Source organism: Haliaeetus leucocephalus, unplaced genomic scaffold, assembly GCF_000737465.1.
Source record: "Haliaeetus leucocephalus isolate CR32 unplaced genomic scaffold, Haliaeetus_leucocephalus-4.0 Scaffold351, whole genome shotgun sequence".
NCBI classification, from domain to species: Eukaryota; Metazoa; Chordata; class Aves; order Accipitriformes; family Accipitridae; genus Haliaeetus; species Haliaeetus leucocephalus.
In genome coordinates, this window is record NW_010972787.1 from 512093 (window position 1) to 535525 (window position 23433).

General features: G+C 42.6%; 1 protein-coding gene across 1 annotated transcript in view; it reads left to right on the forward strand.

Annotated features, from left to right (window-relative positions):
* Positions 1-7444, forward strand: part of DDX10 (DEAD (Asp-Glu-Ala-Asp) box polypeptide 10) — a 193893-nt gene extending 186449 nt beyond the window's left edge. The window contains exon 18 of the mRNA XM_010572595.1: positions 6772-7444. Within this exon, the coding sequence (XP_010570897.1) occupies positions 6772-6955 (184 nt within the window). The 3' untranslated portion in view covers positions 6956-7444. The remainder of the gene's footprint in view (positions 1-6771) is intronic.
* Positions 7445-23433: the final 15989 nt, after the last annotated feature.

Genomic DNA, 23433 nt, shown 5'->3' on the forward strand with positions numbered 1-23433 from the left:
TATGTGATTCTTGGTGTGGTTGACATTACATTGTCTTTTGAGGTGATTCATCTGCGAATCATGGTGCTCCCCCTAATGTGTATTATTCAGGTCATATCAATGACTTTGTGAAGGGCAGAAGTTAATGTGATGGCCAGAAAAGCACCATAAGACAGACATTGTAAAAAGTCTTTGTTTAAGGGCTTGATCATGCTGTTTAGCTGCAAAATTGGACATTGAGGCATTGGATTGCTGTTGATAGAGATGTGATATTCTTATGCCATGAAAGTCTTTATTAATAATACTCTAGCTCACTATATGAAATGGACCTGGTGGTAGAATTTCCTAGTGAAATTTGGTAACCTATGCTCTGCAGGTCAAACTTGTCAGCTACAGAAATTACCTTAAAAAAAAAAAAAGAAAGAAAAAAATGTAGCATGTCATCAGCAAGTGCCTGCGTGAATTAAGGAGAGATGGGATGAGTATTTACTGAAACTCTGCAGTTCAGAAATTAGCTATCAACATTTGGAAGATGATAGTGGTCACACAAAAGAAAAGGAGGAACAGATTTGAAGAATGTCGGTGTCAGATGAAGCTGAGGAGGAGTGAATGGATGCAAGGGTTAGGTAGATGGTTAGCAGCATCTCCAAAGGCAGCAGCACATTTCAGAGAAGGTTAAGCCTCGGACAGAGGGACATACAGCAAATCAAAATGGTTTCATTGAAGCCACGGTCACCTCCAGCTGGAGCAGTTTTGACCCAGAGCAGTGATATTTGATCCGTATGAGAATCAACCCCTGAATGATTTCAGTTTTCAGACGAGTGTATAAAGATAAGCTACAATTGCTTAGCCCAAATACACTGAATGGAAACTCCAGTGGTTCAGAGCTGGGTCAGGTACTGCTGCTTTATGGTCAGCAATGTCTGTGACAGGAATGGAGAAGAAAAGTGCTGTTACAGCTTCAGACATCTGATTGGAGTCCACTGCCACTTGTCCACTAGAACCTTTAGAAAGTAAAGGTGACCTCAGAGCAGAAGCAAGATGTTGATGGCTGTTTTGAGTGCTTTTTTCCTGTCAAATCTTCTGTAAACTTTCCGTGCAATAGTAAGAAATATTAAGCATACTCTCTTGCTGCTCTGGTTTCCATTTAAATTCTTTTTTCTTAGTCTAGATTCTGGTACTTCGGCTCCAAGACAGAGTTGTCTTTTGCTCATAGTACTACTACACTGGTATTTCATTACAAGTAGATTATTCATCCCTTTTCCTGCAATTGTTTTTTATAAATTTAGTTTTAGAGCTGTTTTGATTTATATCAGTGGAATGGCCAGCAAGGGAGTCATAGATTCATAGAATCATTTAGGTTGGAAAAGACCTTTAAGATCATTAAGTCCAACCATTAACCTATCACTGCAAAGTCCACCACTAAACCATGTCCCTAAGCAGCACATCTACATGTCTTTTAAATGCCTCCAGGGATGGTGACTCAACCACTTCCCTGGGCAGCCTGTTCCGGTGCTTGACAATGCTTTCAGTGAAGAAATTTTTCCTAATATCCAATCTAAACCTCCACTGGCGCAACTTCAAGCCATTTCCTCTCATCCTATCGCTTGGTACTTGGGAGAAGAGACCGACCCCCACCTCGCTACAACCTCCTTTCAGGTAGTTGTAGAGAGGGATAAGGTCTCCCCTCAGCCTCCTTTTCTCCAGGCTAAACAACCCCAGCTCCCCCAGCCACTCCTCATAAGACTTGCGCTCCCGACCCTTCACCAGCTTCGTTGCCCTTCTTTGTACACACTCCAGCACCTCCATGTCTTTCCTGTAGTGAGGGGCCCAAAACTGAACACAGGACTCGAGGTGCGGCCTCACCAGTCCCAAGTACAGGGGGACAATCACCTCCCTGCTCCTGCTGGCCACACTATTTCTGATACAAGCCAGGATGCTGTTGACCTTCTTGGCCACCTGGGCACACTGCTGGCTCATACTCAGCCAGCTGTCAACCAACACCCCCCGGTCCTTTTCCTCCAGGCAGCTTTCCAGCCACTCTTCCCCAAGCCTGTAGCGCTGCGTGGGGTTGTTGTGACCCAAGTGCAGGACCCGGCACTCAGCTTTGTTGCACCTCATACAATTGGCCTTGGCCCATGAATCCAGCCTGTCCAGAGCTAGGAAATAACACAACATGATATATTTTCATTACCATTTCTGTGTGTTGTAGCATTCTGACAGCAAGTAAGAAAGAAGCTGCATTGAGCTTTATGGAAGGGACTGCAGTAATTAATCTTCATTAGGATTGCTGCCATGGCCTTGTGAATTAAAATTTATTACATGGAATAAGATTTGTGGCACAGCATGTTTGATTAGCAAGATGCCAATATTTATGGGATAAATTAGTCCTAACTTTTCTGAACTGTATTTTATTAGCAGATTCATTCATTATTCCTGTACATTTCTTTGGGAAAGAGGTCGCGTGCACTTTGTTGCAGCCTGGAAACTTGACTCGTGGCCTGCAATTCAGTGGCGAGGGAGGTTTGTTTCCAGAGCAGTGCTGGTAAACCTAGGCTCCAAAGCAAGATCTGATAAGTGTTAACTGAAGCACAGCCTGTCTAGAGATCTCACAGTAGTACATTGTTTAAACAGCAGCAACGTGGCTGCATGGCCGCACATTTCAAATGGCTGACTCTCAAGCACTTAAAATCTAAACCTTACGGCTTGTCAAGACATACCTTGAAGGCCAGAAGTGAGTTAAATACTAACAATTAAAAGCTTTCTATTTTTTTCTGGTATCACCTCAAAACACACTTCTGAGATTATTTTTTTAGTAGTTAAATTAGAGTTTCTTGGTATATAGCTATCAGGGTCATAGGTAGATCCCCTGTTTCCCAGATGCCATTCATATATGCTGGCATTTATTTAGGAGATAGGATTCATAAACCGTGCTTTAGTGTTTGAGTAATAAACATTACCTATCAAATGATAGTATCTTTGTTGTTACAGCTGTGCAAACGGTGACCACAGAAATTACTCTGCCTGTTGATAAGGTGGCTGTTAGTACCTCCTCGCCTGTGTAAACACAGCCTGTCCCAGTAAATCCTTCCATCAGGCAGCTTCAGACCGCACGGGTCATTCAGGCAGCTGAAAACCTAAATTGCACCAGATGTTAAAAGGAAGGAATTGTAATCCAGCTGTACATGCCCTGTACATGCCATGCTCTAAGTGTTATAAATAGAAGATGAAAAGATGCACCGGCTTTGGTTTGGATGTGAATTGTGGGGTTGCTTTCTCACTGTGTTGTTCTGTTAGAAAATAGTTCACCTTAGAATACCTTTATTTTGTTTTGGCTATCTGTGGACGCCAGCTGGTAGTGCATCAGTTTGTGTGCTTGTGAGGAATAAGGGGCCATTTATGTCCATGGGAGGTGACCAATGATAAAAAGATTGGCTCTGCAGGGTGGACAGACAGGCCTTCGGTCGACAGAGTCTGAGGAGGAATTCATTTGACAATAAGTGCAGAAATCATCCCTGTATAGCTGCTTTCACACAGTCAGCCCTTTTACAAGCACACCTGAGAATTACACCTATTACGTCTCCTCCAAAGAGCTTTCTGTCCAAACAGCTAAGAGAAAGCACCCAGGTGGAGTTCAGGATACCCCCTGGCATCACGATGCCAGACGTCTCTCCTGGTGATTTTCCAGCTTCCTTTTAAAATTGCCACTTTTACCCTTTGTAAAAGCTACATCTCTGCTCATCCAGGGTAGTACAGCCACTCTCCACACCACCCAAACCATCGCTGGTAAAAATCCATCCTGGAGGAACAGGGTTGGGGGTTGGACTAGCTGATCTTTAAAGGTCCCTTCCAACCCAAACCATTCTATGGACAGGCACTGTCTGTCTTCTCTCTGCATCTCAAAATTATTAACATCTTATTTGCACGTTCCACATGACTCTCCGTGTTCCTTCCTAAGTTGCCTTTATCAAATACTGTTTTGCTTCTACTTTTTGTGCATCATGAAAACACAAGCCTTTAGTTCTCTTCATAGCTCGGTGGCTTTGCTGCTGCTGCTTCTGTGTTATACATTCCTCCTTATTCACCTCTCCAGCTTACCGCCAGTAGGGGTCAAATTAGTGTGAAAATACACCTGCTAATGTGTAGGTATATCTTTAGTATGCACTACTAATCAAGCACCATGATCCCTTAGTAATAATAAGAAACAGCCTGACTCAGCATAATCTTCCCACAAAGTTTATGATGAAAATTAATCATAATTGTGTTGATGTGGTTTTGTTTGTGGAAAAAATTAGAAATCTCACAGTTCCTTCTGAATGGGTTTCATATTTAAATATTATATCTTACAGACATCTAGGCCTCTGGGCCTCAAATTCCAAAAATGAGTATAATTTTTTGTATTTTAAGTCTGCTATTTCATAACTTGTGAGATTTCTGCATTGTTTTAATTGCTAAGATGTTTTCACCTAATGTACTAGATGAAGCATTAGTCAATTATGAATGCAAACTGGTCTTCAGAGTCCATTTAAATGCCGGAAATAACTGGCTCTTTTGCAAACAAGCTGAAATACTTTTACTTAATGAGGTTTCAGCCTTACACTTCTAAAGCGAACCCCTATACTCCATCCTGATCAAAGCAAACACCATGAAACTCCAGCCCAAACCCACACTGGCCACTTGGAAAAGTAAGAAGTCTTAGGGCTTTAAAGTATTTTTATTTACTGTCAGTATAGCTTCAGCATTTATGGAGTATCTTAAGCACTACAGAGAGAAATAGAGTCCTTTCCCCAGAAAAGGAATAAAATAAATTGGTAGCAAGCACTGAAAAGCCACCCCCATGGGAATGACAGCTCAAAGCTGGCAAAGTTGCTATATCCTTTGAAATGTCCCAATTTTAGGAAAAGTACTTGGTGCACAGTCATCAGCTATTCATAGAATCATACAATGGTTTGGATTGGAAGGGACCTTTAAAAATCATCTAGTCCAACTCTCCTGCCGTAGGCAGGGACATTTCTCACTAGATCAGGTTGCTTTACACTATTTCTTTTGGATAGGCAGGGAAGGACAATATAAAGGTAGGGTGCTTTGTTTGTTTTAATTGTGGGAATGCAAGGTGTTTCTCATAGGATTTCTCTCCTCTCTCTGTGTGCTGTAATGAGTAGGCAGGAGTTGGCACTGTTCTTCCATGAAAGGTGTCATGGACGAGAGAGGGACACACGTAACACATGCGCAGTCCAGTGCAAGGCCATCAGATCTCATGTTACTCCTTCATCTCAATGGACAGGCAGCCAGAAAGCACAGTGTATGAGCCAGGAAGAGGAGGAAGTGTTGTGCTGCCAATCCCTCTTGTAAGGCTCTCAGAAACTTCTTGAAAACTGCTGTGTTTTGGGGTTAATGTTTGGGTTAGGCTGATTTCCAGTGAGTGGTGAAACCAGCGTTTCACAGACTGTAACTAGTCCTCTTAATGGAAGAACAAGGTGGGCAGCTGAAGGTGGTTTGAATTGGGCATTGGGTTCCTGTGCTGTGTTCGTTCAAAGGACAGTGTTCCCCAATTTGAGGTAATTTTTATAACTGCTGTTTCTAATTGTTAAGTCTCTAAACAATATTTCCGAATGAAATATTTCACAAACATTACATTTACACTTAAGCAATTATAAAAATTAAGGCAATTAAAAAAATTCTTGTTGAAACTGTTTTTTTTTAAGTATATTGAATTTTCTGGGTAGAAATTTGCCAATTTTCAATTGAAAATCTGACCTTAACCATCTATTTTAGAAAAGCCTAAACTCAGTCTTTGAAGTTCCATTTTTATTTTTGTTATATTCTTTAAAATACAAATATGAAAAACTGAGAATGCTGTTTGGTTTGAGTTAATTTGTTTGGAGAGAATGACTTGGGATGCAAGAGGTGGCATTCTGCTTTTTTTGGTATGAATTCTACCCTGCAGCATAGGACAACCAGCTGTCTATAACCTGGTACATGGATATTATATCTTAGAACAGATTTTGTTACATTAGATTATTTTAATCTTAGATAAGATGATTTATAGCAAATTTTCTACGTTATGGACAAAAACCACATGAAGATACATGAAAGCTTGGGCTTTCCTCCTGTTACTGTCATGTGGCCATGTGACAGAAGTCAAAGTATTAAAGCAAATATGTAGCCATTTTGTCCAAATTGAAGGCTGCAAAAGGCAATTCATTCAAGTCTTAAGAAAAGCAGCAGAAGAAAAAGGAATTCACCAGGGAAAATAACTGGGTTTGGGTTTTTCTCTTCCTGTCATGGCAAAGAGGTGGTTAATAGCTTCCAAGGAAAGCTTCTGAAAGAAGGGGAAAGAGTGCTTGAATGAGATGGACCCAAATCAAAACTGTATTAAGTGAAGGATTCGTCAATGAAATGACAGTTCACGTATTTTTATTTTATTTTTGTCGCATATTTATTTTAAACAACATCTTGAATGCATGTCAAGGTCCACTGACATCACTAAATCAGTTTTGTCGAGTTGTCTGTCACTCTATAAGGCAGCAAATATTAGGTAAGACTGATAGCAATATCTTGATACACTGTAATCAATTAAGACTGCAGAACCTCCACCACCACCTTGGCCTGAAAGCAGTTCTAATTTAGATATTCAGAGTTCATCAGCTTCTATTGCTTCACCCTTCTGAATTGTAATTTTGTTTGCTCTTATCTTGACATAAATTTGCTTTGTTTAAAATGAATTGTTTGATTACATGATGATATTGATCACCACAGTTGTAAAAAAGAGTAATTGATTTGTTTCTGCAGTGAACTGGAGGAGAAGAGTGGAAGAAAGAAAAGAAGCTATAGCAATAGTACCACAGCAGAAGAAATGCCTCTGAAAAGAAAGAAGGTGAAATTCAGCCAAGAGGAGGACCCCTATTTGCCATTAGATACTGGGCTTTCTCTGGCAGAGGATGAAGAGCTTGTACTACATCTGCTCAGCAGCTAATTATTTTTCTGCACGTTTTCTTTTCTGAGACATCTCCACAATTTTGTCAGTAGTCTACACAAAATGAATTTGGCATCTGGGCAGCTGGGTACCAGTAGACATAGATAAATGAGTTCCATGTGCAATGGGATTGCTTTAGATTGGCTCATAGATTATAGACAATATTTCGTTTGATTTATAAGGCTTTCTAAATGAACTTTAGAACCTAAATCCCCAGATGTCATTTTGCAGTAACACATTCATAATTTAAAATCTCCAAGTTCTGAAACAATTATCTTTTTTTATTTTCATCTTGCTTTAAATAAAACAGGATGCTCCTTTCTTGACTGTGTCAGGTTTGTTATTTTATAAGATAAATGTGTACTAAAATTATTAAAGAAGAAATACTGTTGGCAGCTCAAATCATATTACTTAAAAATAAAATGCATTTTTTCGTCTATGTATCATGCACATATTTTAAAAATATTTAAATAAAAATTTCTGAGCCTTGGTGTAAAATTTTGGTGTCTCTTTCAGCTTTCTTATGAAAGCATTTATTTATCCTTCAGTTACCATTTCTATTATGATTCTGTCACTGGTGTTAGGCAATTCAGAAAACCACTTTTAGAAGCTAAAACTGAACCCTACATTTGAATACCATATGAATGAGAACACAGTGATGCCACAAAAAGGTAGAGCATACCACTGCCTGGTAAAATTGGTTACAAGGTAGATTTTGTGGCAGACTTAAAACTGGAAGGGAGCTACTTTTTTTTGTTATGACCAAATATAATGAAGAAAAATAATTTATTGTTGAGCATATTTTCAAGTTTCATCCCATCAAACCATGGTTGTTTGTTGCAGATCTTGTGCATGCTTACCCATAACTGCTGCACCTCGATGAAGAGCAACACATATGCTATGTGAGTCCTTTTCCCAGGGAAGGGAAGAAGCAGACATTCTTTCTGAAGCAAAACAAAATATTAATACCAAGTTCTTAGTTATTTGAATAGATTTTCTTCTCTTTCTTCCACCCAAATGCCAGCTATGAGCCAAATTCGCCGTCTTCTTGCTTGCATTCTTGACTACCCCCTCAAGGATATTGGCACATCGTTCAGAAAAAAGCATGGTAAACCCTTGCAGGCAATATGGAGAAAGATGAAAACTGCTGAGAGTTTTACACATCTCCAAAGTGACCTAGGCAAAGGGAAGGCTGCTGTGCAAGAAAACGAAGGAGAGCAGGAAAATCCAGTGTTTTGTTTGCTGACACAAGTTTTTTGACAGCAGACAAGCATGTAAAGCGATGATTGTCAGTTTTCAGCAGACCCGTGTCTTAGTGAAGTTTACATGGCAAAATAGAGAGTAAAACACTGAGTAGGTACAAATGCCTGAGGGCTTTCCTCTGTTGCTTCCCTTCACCGAATTATAAAGTACACATTGTCTCAAAAAGTTGTCTCTGTTTGGTCTTCCCATCACCTATATGAAGAACATATTAAAGTAAATACTCCTTTTTTTCAATATCACTTTTTCCATTTTTTTTTTGTTTGTTACAGAAATCTATCAGGACCAATTCAGTACAAGCCTTTCTTCCTCCCCCTGCACCCCATGCTATCTTTTAGCTCAGTTACCCAAAACTGAAAATATACTGCAAATTCTTGTCTCCAAATGTTGCTTCTGCTGTTCTGCCAGCAGGCAGGGTATCATAAAAACATTATTATAGGCAGAGCACATCTGCCATCTGGTCCTTCCTGACAATGTGGAATGAGAAGAAATGATCGAGTTTCACAAACAGCTCAACATGAAAGATGGGACCTGCTTGGCAGCTGATGCACAGTGTTGTTTAGTCTACGGAGCCACAGTGGGACTGGAAAATACTGTGATCTGGGGGTAGCATCGCTGATGAATCTGTTAATGAAGTAGGATCCGCTGTGATGCTGTTGTGACGGTGCTTAGGCTCCATCGTGTGAACAGCTGCAGTGAATGTGATGAGCAGTGTCAACAAATGCCTCTGCACTGCGATAACAGAGGTCCTGCTCCTGCAGTTGTGAAGGAAAGTGGTAAACTTCAGTGCAAGGAGCACCAACAGCAGAAAGGTATTCAAAGATGAGCTGTAGGTAGATGATAATACATAGGGTGGTATATACATCTTATTCAGAGGTATTCATAGTGTACTTTGTGGTGATCGGTTGTCTTGTACATCACCTTATGTCTCTCAACTCAAATCTTTGCTCTGAGAAGGTTGAACATAGTTTGTTGGGGTAAGTAAGTAAAAACCAAAAAGATTTACCGTTTCTTACTGGAATATTCTCATTTTTATGCTGGGGTGTGAGAGAAGTATTCTTAGCCACTGAGCAGTAAGACTAAAAATGAAATTATGCATATTGGAAGGATTGTGTTACGCTTCTATTCTTATGATGTTTTCATTGTCTGTGTAAAATAATTTTTCAAGTGCTCTTATTTTTGTGTTTTGGGATAATGGAGTTTCTAATATATTTGTGTTGTCTGATAGAGAGCCATTGTTTCTTGAATCTTTGCGAAGTTTGCCCATCTACTTCGAATGTGGCTGTCCTTGAGGGGATGGTGTATATCTAGAGTGTGACTCCCACAAGAATGGAGCCTTGTGAAAAAGTAGAGGGAAGAGGCTTAAGGCAGATGCTCCACGTGACGAGTGTATCTAAGAACTGGGAACACTGTGCGTGCTAGAAAGAGCAAGACAAAAAAAGCCAGCATTCAGCATTTTGAGGCAGTGGCTGTGGTTCTGGCTTATCATTCCAGTCAGCTGTAGATCTGGTTTAGAAGGCTCTTCACCAGCCCTGCTTTTAGCTGTGCTTCTGGAGTAAGAAAAGAAGTGCAAAGCACACAGAACAAATATTAAGGTCAGAAATGCAAGGATTGACTTGACTGAAGGGTGTTTTCCAGGGAGCTTGTTTGCATTTCACACCCATGGACCTCTCAACCTGCTGCCAAAAGACCTGGTATGTGTGTCCAGGGGTAACGGGCAGGTGGAGTGGGGCCAGCTGGGAATGCCACCCATCATCTCCCTTTCTCCTGGTCCCAGGTACAGCATGTGCTGCTGTAGCATCAGAGCAAATCCCAAGCTTTTGCAAGTTTGTACTTCACATGTATTATAATCCCGGCTTTATATAGGAGGAGTGGAAGTGTGGACATCATTTGGCTTGCCTGTAATCAAAGACTTCATTGATGACTTTATGTAGTTGAATCCACAACTGCTAAATCACTTGTGATTTAACAAGAGTAGCCTCCTACTTGGCATCTGAACTGCCTTCTGTGCAGGACACTAACCTTCAGGTGTCATGGTGTCTGGTGCTGTGAGCACCCTGGGATGGCTTTCAGGCTTCTTCTCACCCCTGTAGGCTGCAGCCCTCCACAAGGAGGGGAGGGAATGTCCCCTTCGGGGATTCCTTTAGCAGGGGTAGCAAGGTCTGAGTATGGTGGTGAGTATTTTCCAAGGCCATTGGCCAGGAGACATTCTTAAATTGCCAAGCAGGAAATCTTGTTTTAAATAATGAATTTTCATATTGGTTTGCATTTGTACTTCGTGTTAATAGTGGTTAATTTCCTTCTGCTGCTAGAATGGTTCCAGTGTGTTGATTTATAGCTGGGTATAGCATTAAGACTAAATCTAGTACATTTAGCTAATTCTGAAGATACACATTAGGCATTTGTATAATAGTATAATTTAATGGGCTTTTATTCAGAGTCAAATTTTCTCTTTGTTGCATACAAAATAATAGAGACATTTGTTTACTTGATAATTTATTATAATTTATTACAATTTGAAGCCTCTTTTGGATGGAAACTGGAAGTCAGGTAAAAGTCATGAGAGCGTTGAAGAGTTTGGGTTTTTTAGATTAGCTAAGTAGACTGACGCTAAATATGCTAACTACTGAAGGTGTCCAGCTTGCAGTATTTTCAAGAGGCATATAAAATGTGTCCTTGCAAAGATACTGTTCTGCCTCAGCATCATAGAAATTTCTGTTAGATGTTCACTTTGTAAAGACCTTATTGATGCAGCACATTAAGTTGTGTGAAGAGTGTAAGAAATTTAGGCTCTAGAATAAGTGCTTGCAAATTAATATTTAACATTTTAAATGTATTTAAAAAAATATTATATGAATAGAAATAAAAAATAATGTTTATTCCTCCTGGAACTGGAGGAACTGAGTCCAGCTAGAGCACTGACTGGTGTGTCCTGCTGTCTGGCCACACTCATAGAAAGAGAGAAATGCCTGAAGCGAAACATTAAAAAACAGAGAGCTGTGGTAGAGAACATTCAATTCAGACTATAAAAAATAGTACAAGATCTGAAGATACTGAAGTGACCCTGTGGGTTCCTATAATCCTGGATACATACGATAAAACTGATAGAAAACACAGCAAGAAAATGTCTCTTAGTAAAGGTTGCAAATGGGTATTTTTCCTTATCGTGCTGCTCTCTAGTTTGACCTGATTGATGCTTATTTCTTGTGAGAGGATGAGTATGCCTTGTAGCAAGGATGCTAAGCTATGGTAGGCTGCTGCTGCAGAAATGGCCACTGTGGTTGAGGATGTTGCTGCGTTTATGCTGGAGGTCACTGCCCCAGCTGTAACCTTCCTCTGACTAATAACCTGAGGTTTAAATTAGGCTGGTTGGTTCTGTCCTGAAACAGTCGAATCCTTACGCCATCCATTTTGCTAACTGGGCAGAGGGCTGGTAACAGGCACCTGAAGGACAGTAACACTTTCTTGTGCAGCAGCTGCTTTTGCTATTAATTTGATAGGGACCTTGAGCAGAGCATAGCCAAACCTTGCACCTGGTGTACTTCAAGCTAGAAGATCCAGAATACATCTTAACTCCAAGAGAAATACAATTTCCAATCAATAGTTTTAGTAAGAAAAGACTATTACCTTCAGTTTTGGATGATATTTCATTAGATTTTTTTGTTTTATTGTTCTCGTCTCTGGTGTTTGCAGCTTCTCTGAATTTAGTCTCATCCTTTCAAATTAATATTTTATTCTCAGAAGGATCTGCAAGTTTTATCTTTAAAAGGTGGAACTAGATGCCAGAAAATTGCATTGCTGTCATCTTTGTAAATCATAAAACTTGCTATCAAGGCTTTAGTCTATACCATGTGAACACTTTTGTAATTAAGTACTCCCCAAACTTCAAAGGCAAATGAGTCAGTCAAGAATATCAATGAATTAGAAAGCCTAATGCAGAAGATTCTTTTCAGGCCTGTTAGGAGGTATTGCTACAATTAAATCAGTAGAGAGATGTCAGTCTGTTCCAAGAATGCCTTGTGCATTGCCTATTTTTGTCCATGTCTGGCCAGAAGCCATTTTTCGCAAAGAAAGCTATTCATCAGATTCAGTCATGTAAAAATGATTGCTTAAATTACACTGGGCTATCAGCTAGCGGATTTACCCAGGAGTGGAATCTCTTGGGTAGATGCTATCTATGAGTTTTGCACATTGTCTGAGATGTTTTGTGTATAAAATATAGATAAGTTTAATTAAACTATATTAGTTTTGTTAAGCAGTTTTTTAAATCCTTTTGAGTTGAGAAGTAGCCGTGCTGAGGTTTCAGCTGCATTAAGAGGAAACTAATGAGCATTGTTTTCCTAATCACGTATGGGATCCTGGAGGATGATAATATTCCTGGCTATGGCCTCTCTGGGGCTACAGAAGTCCTCTCTGTCATGCACAGCTTGTCCCTCTGATGCTAAACCTAAGCTGTTACAAAAAAGCCATGCGTAAGTACAGGCTATAAATTGAATTTGCTGTTACCGGTGTTGATGTGCTTGAGCTTATCACACTTATTAAGGTGAAGTGGAATTTGTCCCATTTCTTTGCAAGTCTATCATATATACATTGTGGTGCACTTCATAAGGAAGTGAAATTGTTCCTCCAATCTGCCTGTTTAATGGCCATACTCATGTGATCCTTCCCACCAACTGCATTTGATTATACTGAAATGCAACTTGTTATTCCATGAGCTCAGGGAAAGCTAATGAATATAGCTTAGGAACTAATTTAAGCTTGCTAGTCACCACAAATGTCTTACAAATTGCATCTCAGCAGGTTACAGGTTTTTTATGCTATTGCCCCGAGTACAGATTTTATTTATTTGTAGATGTTACCAGGCCTTTGCGGAAAACACTGGAATTTGGTTTTGTTTTTAAGAGAACTTTGTGTTCCCTTCTTAAAGCAGATTCTAATGTGAATCATTTCCCCTAGCAATGAGGTGAGTCTATTCCAGTATCCTCTCAGTTGCACTCAGAAACTTGCTGATGTGCTTCAAATTAATGCCCTGACTTGTCAATAAAAGGGCTGATCAGGGGTGGGTGAGTGTGCCTTGCCGTGGATCTGAGCCAGTGTGAGCTCTGCCCCAGCTTCCAGCCCTGGGCAGACTGGCACAGCAGCTAAAGTCTCGCAGATACCCTGCTCTCTCATAGGTAGCTGCTTTTGTGAGTAACATGAGAGGTGGTGAAAAGCCTCTTAAGCCCTCCATGGAGCCATTTCTGACTAAGGTGACAAGAGTTATGGGGCTTAAGTTGTAAGATGACCATGACCATCACATTGGGTGTCAGGGTTGTGCAGGTATGCACACCCAGCGCGTTAAGTGGTTTGTTCCTTGGGTGGTCCAGGCACCCCCAGGCCGTGCTCTGCAGCGATGAGGTGATGGAGTGGCTGGAGCCCATGGGCTGACTTGAAATGAGACGATTGACTTGAACCTTCACAATTCAGTATTTGACTCCAGGTGGGAATTTTGGGCAGCGCTAGAAATTTTCCCTAAGGCAACTCCAGCTGTGTCCAGTCGAGTTTCTATGCCCACATTAACATCCTGGGTGAAGTGTCCCAGAGACCTGCCTAGGCCATTGTGTGCAGTTAAGACATTTGTAAATAGTCAATAGAAACTGTTCATGCAAAAGTGGTCACACAAGACAGTCTTTTGTACGTAGTTAAGGTATTTAAAGGGTGTTTCCTATGTAGTTAAGGTACATCAATAACAGTGAATTAGGCATGTGGAAGGATGGTCACAGGACCAAGACTAATTGGATGCCAAGAAGTGAGCAAAAGAGTGCTTTGATGAGTCTCTCCAGATCCAGCTGAAGGTGCTGCCGCAAGGACCCTTCCAATGGAGACTTGTTGCCACCAGACAGCAGGTGATCATCCAGTTGGGAGATTTGATTCCCCATGTGAGTGTTACCCTGTATCAACTTCCCAATAATTTAGTTTTTTTCCTTTTAACAAACACTCAAGAGTGTCTGTGCAACCCTAACCTGATTGGGTTTGGCTGAAATGGTCATAAGTGGGTGCAGAGAAAGCAGAGAAATGCTGGCAATTCAGTAAATGATTTGGTGTTATCCCACACAAAATCGCACACTCAGATGACTGCAAGTCAGCTTGCAGATGGGTCTTGTTCCCTGAAAGGAAACCAGATGTCCTGCTCGCAATTCCCAGGTCATGGTAAATGGCACAATTCCTACATGGATGCTGCTTCAACCTGCCCTCAGTGGTCCTGACCTACAGGGATGGTTGTGTGATGGAGATCTCGGATGCGTTTAAGAAACATAATAGTAAATAACCAACAAGGTTACAGTGAGCAGCAAACATCCCGTTTCACTCTAACACTGTCTGAAACACACAGAGCAGTGCACGCGAGCCCCTTTCTTCCTCTTAAGAGATAAAAAATGATATTTGCCTTTAGCTGACTATTTTTAGAGTTTTCTTCTGTAAATCTCTCCATCCTGCATCAGGAAAGTAAGAACATCTGATAGCCTTGTAGGGAGCTATTAAGCTTGTCTTTGGCAAGCTCTTGCCAAAACCCTCTCTCCCCTATCACAGGGGAGAAACAGTCCCTAACAAGTGCAGGGCTCTGGCTGATGTCCCTTGGAAAACCTGTGTGTGCAATGTAAGGCAGTGACGAGGTGACATGAGGATGTCAGGGGCTGGGCCAGGAGCTTTCTTTCAAGCCTACACCCTCACTGACAACTTTTTCTTTTTTTAAACTCCATAAGTTTGTTTTCCTAATCTTACACCTAGCAGAAAGCCAGTGGAGGGAATTGCAAGGGATCAGCATGTTGGGGAAACTCAGCATGCAGGGGAAAGGCTCCACCACTGCCTTCCTTCAGGCGATGTTCTTGTCCAGCATCTTCTCTGCGGCTGTGGCTGCTGGGATAGATCGTCCTTGACCCATGCAGCTGTTCAAACAGTCGTCTTCATAATGATGAGTTCTCCAGCATAAGGAATCAAGTGCACTGGGTAGGATGAAGAGCTTGCATTTCTTAAATATATGTAAGAATGCACTAATCTAGTTCCTTGTCTAGTGACTAATTAAGCCCATTTACTCTTTTGCCTTTTCTTGTAAATACTGATACATTTTTTGCAAACTGATTTGCTTCTTCAGCACCTAATTTCGGCATAAACAATACCAAGCTGATAGTGTTGCAGAACTGCCTGGCTAAAAGAGCAGCTCTCCTCCAGAAACTTGCTAAATAAAATCAAGGGAGGGTAAAATTCTGCATTAAGCTCTCTCTCCCCCCCCCTCACTGAGTTTACCCTGCTAAGCATCCAAGGTTCTTGTTTCTATCCTCTATTTCACGTGGTGGAAGTGAAGGATGGGAGTGCAGGACTTGGCCACCTTCAGCCTGCTGCAAACCCCCTCTGCCCGGGGCTGAGCCGCTGCCACAATCCCACCCTGGTGGAGCCTGGATAGTAGTAGTAGTAGTGCTCTGCTCAGGGAGGGCACTGGGAGGATGCCGAAGCCCCTGACAGTGGTGCCTGCAGCAGTATGGGGTCTGCATAGAGACAAACAGCACAGAAAAAAAAAAGCAAGCGCTGGGAGATCTTTGGCAGGACGAGGAGTAAGGAAACACCAAGGAGAGCGAAGCCAGAAGGGGTGAGACATTGGGGTGGGAAGTGGCCAGTGTCTTGTCCTGCCTAGTGAAGTCTGGCTGGGCCACTCAGAGATGGCTTTGGGTAGCTTTGGCCATGGGGAGATGTCCTCTCCTGGCCATCAGTGGTAGCCTGCTCTGGAGTGGCTGTTCCTATCCTGTGGGTGCAGCCATGGGGGACAGGCATGTGCAGTTGTCCCCCAGGGCTGCCACAGCAGCAAGAGCCAACGCAGTCATTTGGTCTTTTCCAAAATTTGATCGAATCCTCTCTGGTTATTTGACAAGTGTGATTGGCCATTTTGCAAGACTGTGGGCTTAATATATGCTCTTTCATTGCATTAGCTACTCAGAATTATTTTGAATGTTCAAAATATGACTCTCTCTGTGATAATATAAGATCTCAGACATTTAACAACAATTCACACTCACATTTCTGGTGGGTAATATTCAATATCTCACCTAAATATTCTCCTCTGTATTGTAAATATTAATCATTTTCCCCATCTACTCCTGACTGCCTGCACAGACACTGAAATTTTCTTTCTGTCAGTCAAGTCATGAAGCATTAAGAGGGGCAGTTCTTCTCAACTAAGTGAAAATATGAGCTTGTCTATTTAGCTCTGCAGCGATGTTAGCATCCATTCTGTGTTCAGTTAATGTGTGTGGCTGCAGCAGCCACAGCTTCTGCAGGAACAAGTAACACCGCAAAATCACATGCTGAGTGTTTTATTAGGGAAATACAAAGCTCAGTGTTTGATCCTTTATGGTAAATCATCTAAAATACCCCCACACACACTCCTTCTCTCAGCCCCCTGCCTCCCCGTTTTCCTAGTCTGCTGTGTGTTATTGTGCATTACTGCCCATTTGACAGGCAACACCTGCTCTGGAGCAGCCCAGCAGAACACCTGTGGTCCTCCCCAGCGAGGGGCTGGCGGTGGTCTGAGAGCTGGCAGGGAGCTTGTGTTGGCCTGTCTGCCCCCGGCTGTGGCGGCTCTGCCCCACATGTCGCAGTGGTCTCCGTAACCCCCGTTTCGTTCCTGCGAGATGTCTCATCTCCTGCCACAGCCTCCCAGCAGCAAAACCTCCACGGACTAGCTGGGCAGTCAGACAGACTATCCACCCTCTTTGGCGTCTATTTACCACCCACCCTGACTCCTCTTGGTCATCTGCTTTTGTTCCCTGAGCAGCTGCTGTGTCCCCCTCCAAGCACAGCCCTCGAAGCTGGGCTGAGAGGTCCTGCTGAGAATTACCAGGGCCGTGCAGGGCAGAGGATGATGCTGCAAACTTCTGGCAGTACTCCCGTGTGTGTGTGTCCATGTGAGGATGATCTTTTCTGAAATGTGGGGTTGCTGACTCCCAGGTCAGGGTCGTGTACTCTCCTTTCACCAGAGGCAAAGCTTCCCCCACATTAGCCCTTGTGTACTTCAAGGTCAGAGTCTGTGCCCAGGCAGCTCTCATGGACCATCTGCAAAGTGTTAATTGGCTATCTGTGGGCAGTGTCTGGTTATCTGTGCATTTATTTTATAACTACATAAGACTTTGCAGATTCATCATGGTTCATGTGTGCTTGAAGTGATGAACATGTCACCTCTGCACTGCCAGCTCTGACTTGCTCATTACGTGTCATCTGAAAAGTGCATAAGGTTCAGTGAAGCAGAGGCTAATGCGTGAAGCAGCAAATGTGCTCCCTAACAGTATCCCCTCCAGCTTGGGTGGTCTCTGGTCCACTATGAGAACTGTTGAGAGAACATCCTGATTTCATTTTGCAACTCCAGAGTGCATCCCTGGTGCAACAGGTGCTCTCTGGACAACTGGTGCCCTGCACAGATGCTGAGCCTTCTGGACAAGCATTAAGAAAATTATATGAGTTGTTAAGAGGCTACTGTTATGCACAGTGTAAGAAAGACTACAGTGAACGGAAATGAAAAACAATCAACTTGGAGAAAGAGGAGAAATTTTTCACTTTAGTGAAAATGTTGCATTGAGTTGCCACACCATTAAGAAAACCAGGATCATGATCAGATTAATGGATGATTACCCTATGAAGAGCAACTTTAGTATTATGTATGAACACTAATGAAAATCTGTCTAGCACAGCTCATTTCAAGTAAAAATAGGTGTTTCAGCTGCCCTTTCCCAGTCTGGGATTCAGCTGCAACTAATGAAAGTGCACAGTCTCTGCTGAGGGTTTTAAGGATCCTGTTCACAGTGTGTTACACTCATTTTGTAAGCAGGGTTGTTGACCCCAGGTGAACACTGAGCTGGCAACAGAGCTTGGAAGAGAACCTGGGTCTTGATGCAATGGTCTTTTAGGTGCAAATCCTGCAGGTGCCTCTGGCTTTTGTTCCAAAAGGAGGCACCAAGCTTGTTGCATGCCTTGGCAGAGTCTGCTGTTAATTCCCTCTTGTGCACATCAATGCCTGAAGAACTGCTGGCATCAGCCTACTACCCTCATCTGAAAATGGCAGGATGAACAAGGACTCTCTGTGTATTTATGACAATACTTTAAGTACCTCTTGAAGCATCTGAAAGTCACTGGGTCAACTCTTTGAAATGTTTGGCACTTTCTGTGCCTCAAGGTCAGCAATAAAAGTCCTGCTGATTTGTTAAGAGCAGAGGTGGCCTCAGGCCTGATGTTTCTGCAAAAAGGCTTGCTTTTGACCCCAACTTCAGAGAAATGACCCCCCAGCTTGTGACCTGTCACCTGTGCTTGTGCAGAGCAGCACTTAGTGGTTGGGGCTGCGTTCAAGGACCTATATTTAGCCAAAGCAGTGTGAAAAGACAGCCAGCGAGGCTGTCTTGGGGACAGCTTTGGGGAACCGCTTTTTTTTTCTGGGCAGTGGTTCAGTTGCATCAGCAATGGTGGGGAGGCCTGGATGGAGGGGAGAGCAGGATCTCAGCTACTGATGTTACCTTAAGTATTGGTGTAGGTTTCTTTAAAAGTCTGCGTAGGTGATCCCTGCATGGGAAGGAGAAGGGAGGACAGGTTAGTAACAAGACCTTGGGAGAGCCTTTTTCTTGTCTCAGGTTTCTTGCAAAGACACAGGAGAGTGAACCCAGCCAAGAAAAAGGGGCTGGCTGTGACCCAGCAGAGCTTGTGTATGGGGCTGGAAAGGGGGATGGGGATGGCTGGATTCCTCAGTCTGGGAGGGAGGGAGGAGGGAAGAGATGCACATTTCACTGCTGACCTGGTGAGGGAGGAGTCCTGAGCACGTCCTGCTGTTGTGGTGAGCCGAGACAATGGGCAAGGTACGCCCCAGCCTAGTGCAATAATGCACATTGGTCTCAGTCATTTAAAAATCCCAGTTTCTCCCAGCTTTACTGGTTTGCCAATGGACTCTCGCCCATTTCTCCCTTCCCCTGAGCCCTTTCCCATCTTGAAAGGAGGAAGCTGCCAGGGCTTTTCAGCAACACCAGTGCTGAAGCATAATTATGCCACCAAGCCCTCCTCGCATGTGGATGAGGAGTTGTTGGAGTTCTCTCCTTGCTCCCTTGCTTCCTTCAGGCAGCTGATCTTGCTGGAGAACATGACCGCAGAAGCACCAGCACTTAGGCATGGCAGGATCATGGGCATTTAAGGCTGTTACAGCCGTGGTGGCAGTCTGTCCCCTTTGAGGTTGCTCATCTATGGGCAGTAACATCAAAGCTGAAGAGCCATGAGAAACCACTGGTGGAGCTCTGCAAGAGTGTGTAAAGGCTGCTCTGCCCTCATTGCTGGGAAGTGCACAGCACTGCTGTGCCATGGAGACCTGCCCTGTCTCACCAGTGATGGTGGGGCTATATATATATTGTCAAAATAAAGAATGTGGAAGCTGGGCTGATGATGACATGGCCAGCTGGGACACTTTGGGACAATTTGCTTGTATGACAAATCCTCTGTCTTTCTGGCCTTCAAGAGCATCAACTGGGTAGGGTTGGGGTTTGTCAGGCTGCTTTCAGCATAGCTGAGCCCAGTCCGGAGGGGACCTGTGGCCATGTCAGCGACACAAATGGTGTACAAGTGAGGCACTGGGCAAGATTGGGCTGCAGCCTTTTACTGCCGTCTGGGAGGCTACCTGTGCTGTCCCAGAAAATGTGGTGATTGATATATAGGAAAAAGCATTTTTGTTCATCTTAGATCACTTTGAATTTTTTTCTCTATGGCTTATAAAGAATAATCTATTTTATAAACCAAATTCTGCTTGAATAACACTTCTCCGTTTAATATGTTGATCTGAGCAGCAGCAACAGCCAGGTGACGGTGGGCTGTACGAGGGCTATTGGAACGAAAACAGTGTGCTGTGTAAATTGATGCATTAGTAGGTAAGCATGCTCAGGTCAGGCTGCGTGCTGAAAAGCTTTGAAGTTTCTTATAGCTTTGCAAGTATTCAGCAATAATCAGGCACGGACAAAAATAAATCTGTAAATTAGTAGGGACAACATTGCTTTCTCATCACTTGATTGGTGGCCTTGCAAAGGCATTTTCTGAATTTGGTGGAGAAATTATTTTTAAAGGAGAGAAAAGTACTTGGCTGTTTTCTGGCACACTTTGACCATAACTGTACATGTGGAAATGAAACTGCGAAAGTGACTGGTTAATTTTACCAGCCTGTAGCTTTTGTTTAGGAGCAGTCTCTGTATCTGTAATTTTTTCAGGAATTTGCACTTGATACATATGCAATACAACTGCAGAAGTAATTACATAGAGTCACAAAGGGGTTATAATTCATTGTAATGTTAAAAATGAGAAGCTATTCAAAGGTGTCCTATATTCAGGAGAGAAAACGGAACGTTCCTTTATCTATGAAGCAGATTTGATCATGGTCTGAAAATATTCAAGGCAGGACCTTGCTCTGGAACTACTGTAGGCAATAGCAGCATGCATTAGCATCGAATGTAGCCCCTGAGCCCACTCCCAAGTTCATTTTTTTTCTCTTCTGAAGCAAACAACAGGTTTGTCATTGAAGTTGGTGGCTGGCAAGACAGGGATGCAGAAACTCTTGGAATGAGACAAGGGACTGATTTTTGCATCTGCAAAACCTGAGCTCAGATGTGAAAAACCCATCCTAATCCCTGCTCTGGCACTGGTCTTTATTATTATTTATTAAACACAAGAGAGGCTCTGCCAAACAGAAGACACAGATCCAGGCAGGCTGTTTCTGGACCCATCCTCTACCTAGAAGAAATGGACAGGGCAGGTGGCACCAGCGGCCGTATCCCCAGAGGGGTACTTCCAGCCTCTGAGGAACAGCCTGAGAGAAAGAGCCATTTGAAAAGATTTACAAGAGGACAAACCCTGCTTGCCTGGACCAAGAGACTTCTGTGTTGTCCCTTCTGTGTCCAGAAATGTAGCTGGTGACTACCAGCGTTGCTCCAGTAGTGCTGTCAGTTTAGACCAGTTGTGGGTTTGTCCGCTCAGTATATTAACGTGAAATGTGAGCAAAAACCTGGAGTCTTCAGTGCAGGAGATGAAGGGGCTGGAAATCAAAACAGATAGGCATCACCTGGGAGCAGGGGGAGATGGGGAAAGGGATGCCCTGTAGTGGATGCTGGGCTTTGAGTACTCTGAGGCTTCATGATGATCTGTGGTGTTATTGCCCTGTCTGTGAGCTTGCTGCTGCTTCTCAGCATATATTCAAACACTTCATACTAATGATCATTTATTGCGAGCAGTAATGCAAATGTGTTCTCACCAGTGATATGACAAATCTGCTGTTGTCTCAGCTTTCTTCTGGTTTGACAAGTGCTTTATAGCAGGCGATAACAGGCCTTGACACAGCCGAGATGCTCTTGTAGCTTTTTGTACCTCTGTCAGTTTAGCTGAGCTGACTCGTGATCCATTTTTAGAGCTGATGAGAGATTTTTCCAGGATTTTCCTTTAGCGTGTAGAAGCATTTCTGTGAGATGTTTTCATGGGGCAACAGCCTCTCGTTTGATCCTTAATCATGTGTCCTGGGCAATGTTGCTCTGAGAGCAAGGCTCTTCTATGCTGGAGCTCACACCTGCTTCCCAGGGGCACAGGCATCCCACAGCATCGTGTAGCAAAACTTGGGTTGTTCCTGGTTATGGAACAGGCCCAAGTGAGTTTCAAAATGAAGCATAAATGCAGCAAACCTGGCTTCAAGGAGTTTCAGATGCTGTTCAGATGGCCATGAAATACATGGGACTTCTAAAGAAGTGAACATTAATAGCCACTGTCTTATCAGAAATATGGTATAGCAGAGGGATTGGGGAAAAATGCAAATTTTTGTTATTTTTGTTTTATTTTCTGGTATTGCATACAGATTTCCTTGGCACCAAGGTAGTCCTAGGAGGTAGCTCCTCAGAAAAATAAAGACAGCTTTGCCATGTAATGCATAGCTTGAAGCTCAGGACAGCAATTAGCTATGTTAATGGTATTGCTGCTGTTATACAAGTGTCATTTCTCTGCAATGAAAAGTACCAGAAAGAAGTTTGCAAATGTTGAAAAATGTTGCTTGAATGTATACAACTGGTTTTGTTTGGTTTTGCATCTTCTTCAGGACTGATAACATTTATTTAATGACTGGTCCCATTAAAATGGCCATATTGATTCATTTCCCAGGAAAATAAATTGGTGGATATTTCATATCATACAGTTGTATTGATCTTCTAGAAGCTGATGGGATGGTGACTTTCATCATTGGACAGCACATTAACACCTTAATTGATAAATTCTGAAAGCTAATTAGAGGCCAGCTGGATTTCTTGTGGGAATAATATTTATTTTTGATGTTGACAAAGTGCTTCAAAGCACAAGTCATATGGTGTGATTTAACAGTGATTAAAACTTGGCTACAGACACAGACAACTTGAGGAAACTGCCAAGCAGCCGAGACTAGAAAGAGTGAAGACCTAGATGTGTATAATTACTTTGTGCTCTGTCACATATACACACATATCCGTCTATCTATCAGTCAGTGAAATATCTGGAGAACGGTTGCAGCACTTTAATTATTCACTGTCAATCACCCTCTAACCAGCACAGACGTGTGTGTATGCGCGTGCCATGTGCAGCCTTGTCTAGAAACTCTTTGGAGAAGAGGTTATTAAGGTCACTCAGATAAGTACAGGTGAATCAGAAAACCTTAACTCTTCCACCCATGGTATCTTACAGTGCAGCTTCTCTGATATGATCATGTTCCTCACCTTATAAAATATAACAAATGTTTTTTGCCATAACTCATGTATCCTGTCTCCCATGCATATGCTTCCCACTGCTCACAGGGGAGAGAAAGAGGGAATGACATGGGGACCCTGTCCTCATGAAAACCGTCCGGTGAGCACATAGGGTGCCTGGGGTGGTTAGCTCAGATGTAGCCATCTGCATCTCGTCAGATGGATCCCACCACTAATTTTGTGCTGTCTGATCTTTTATATATCTGCCTCCCAATTTGCTATGAAGAATTATCTTTCCAAATTTCCACTAGTGCCTTGGATGATTTTGGCAAAGGATTCCCTATGTTTTCAGTTTACTAGATTTGATCTTTTGTTTTATTTCTCTAGAGGGGAGGTGTTCACGATGACAAGGTTAAAGGGTTTCATTGCAAATTGAAGGTGAGCTTTACCCACAGCACATCCATTCTCCTGCAAAGAGCAGAGTCA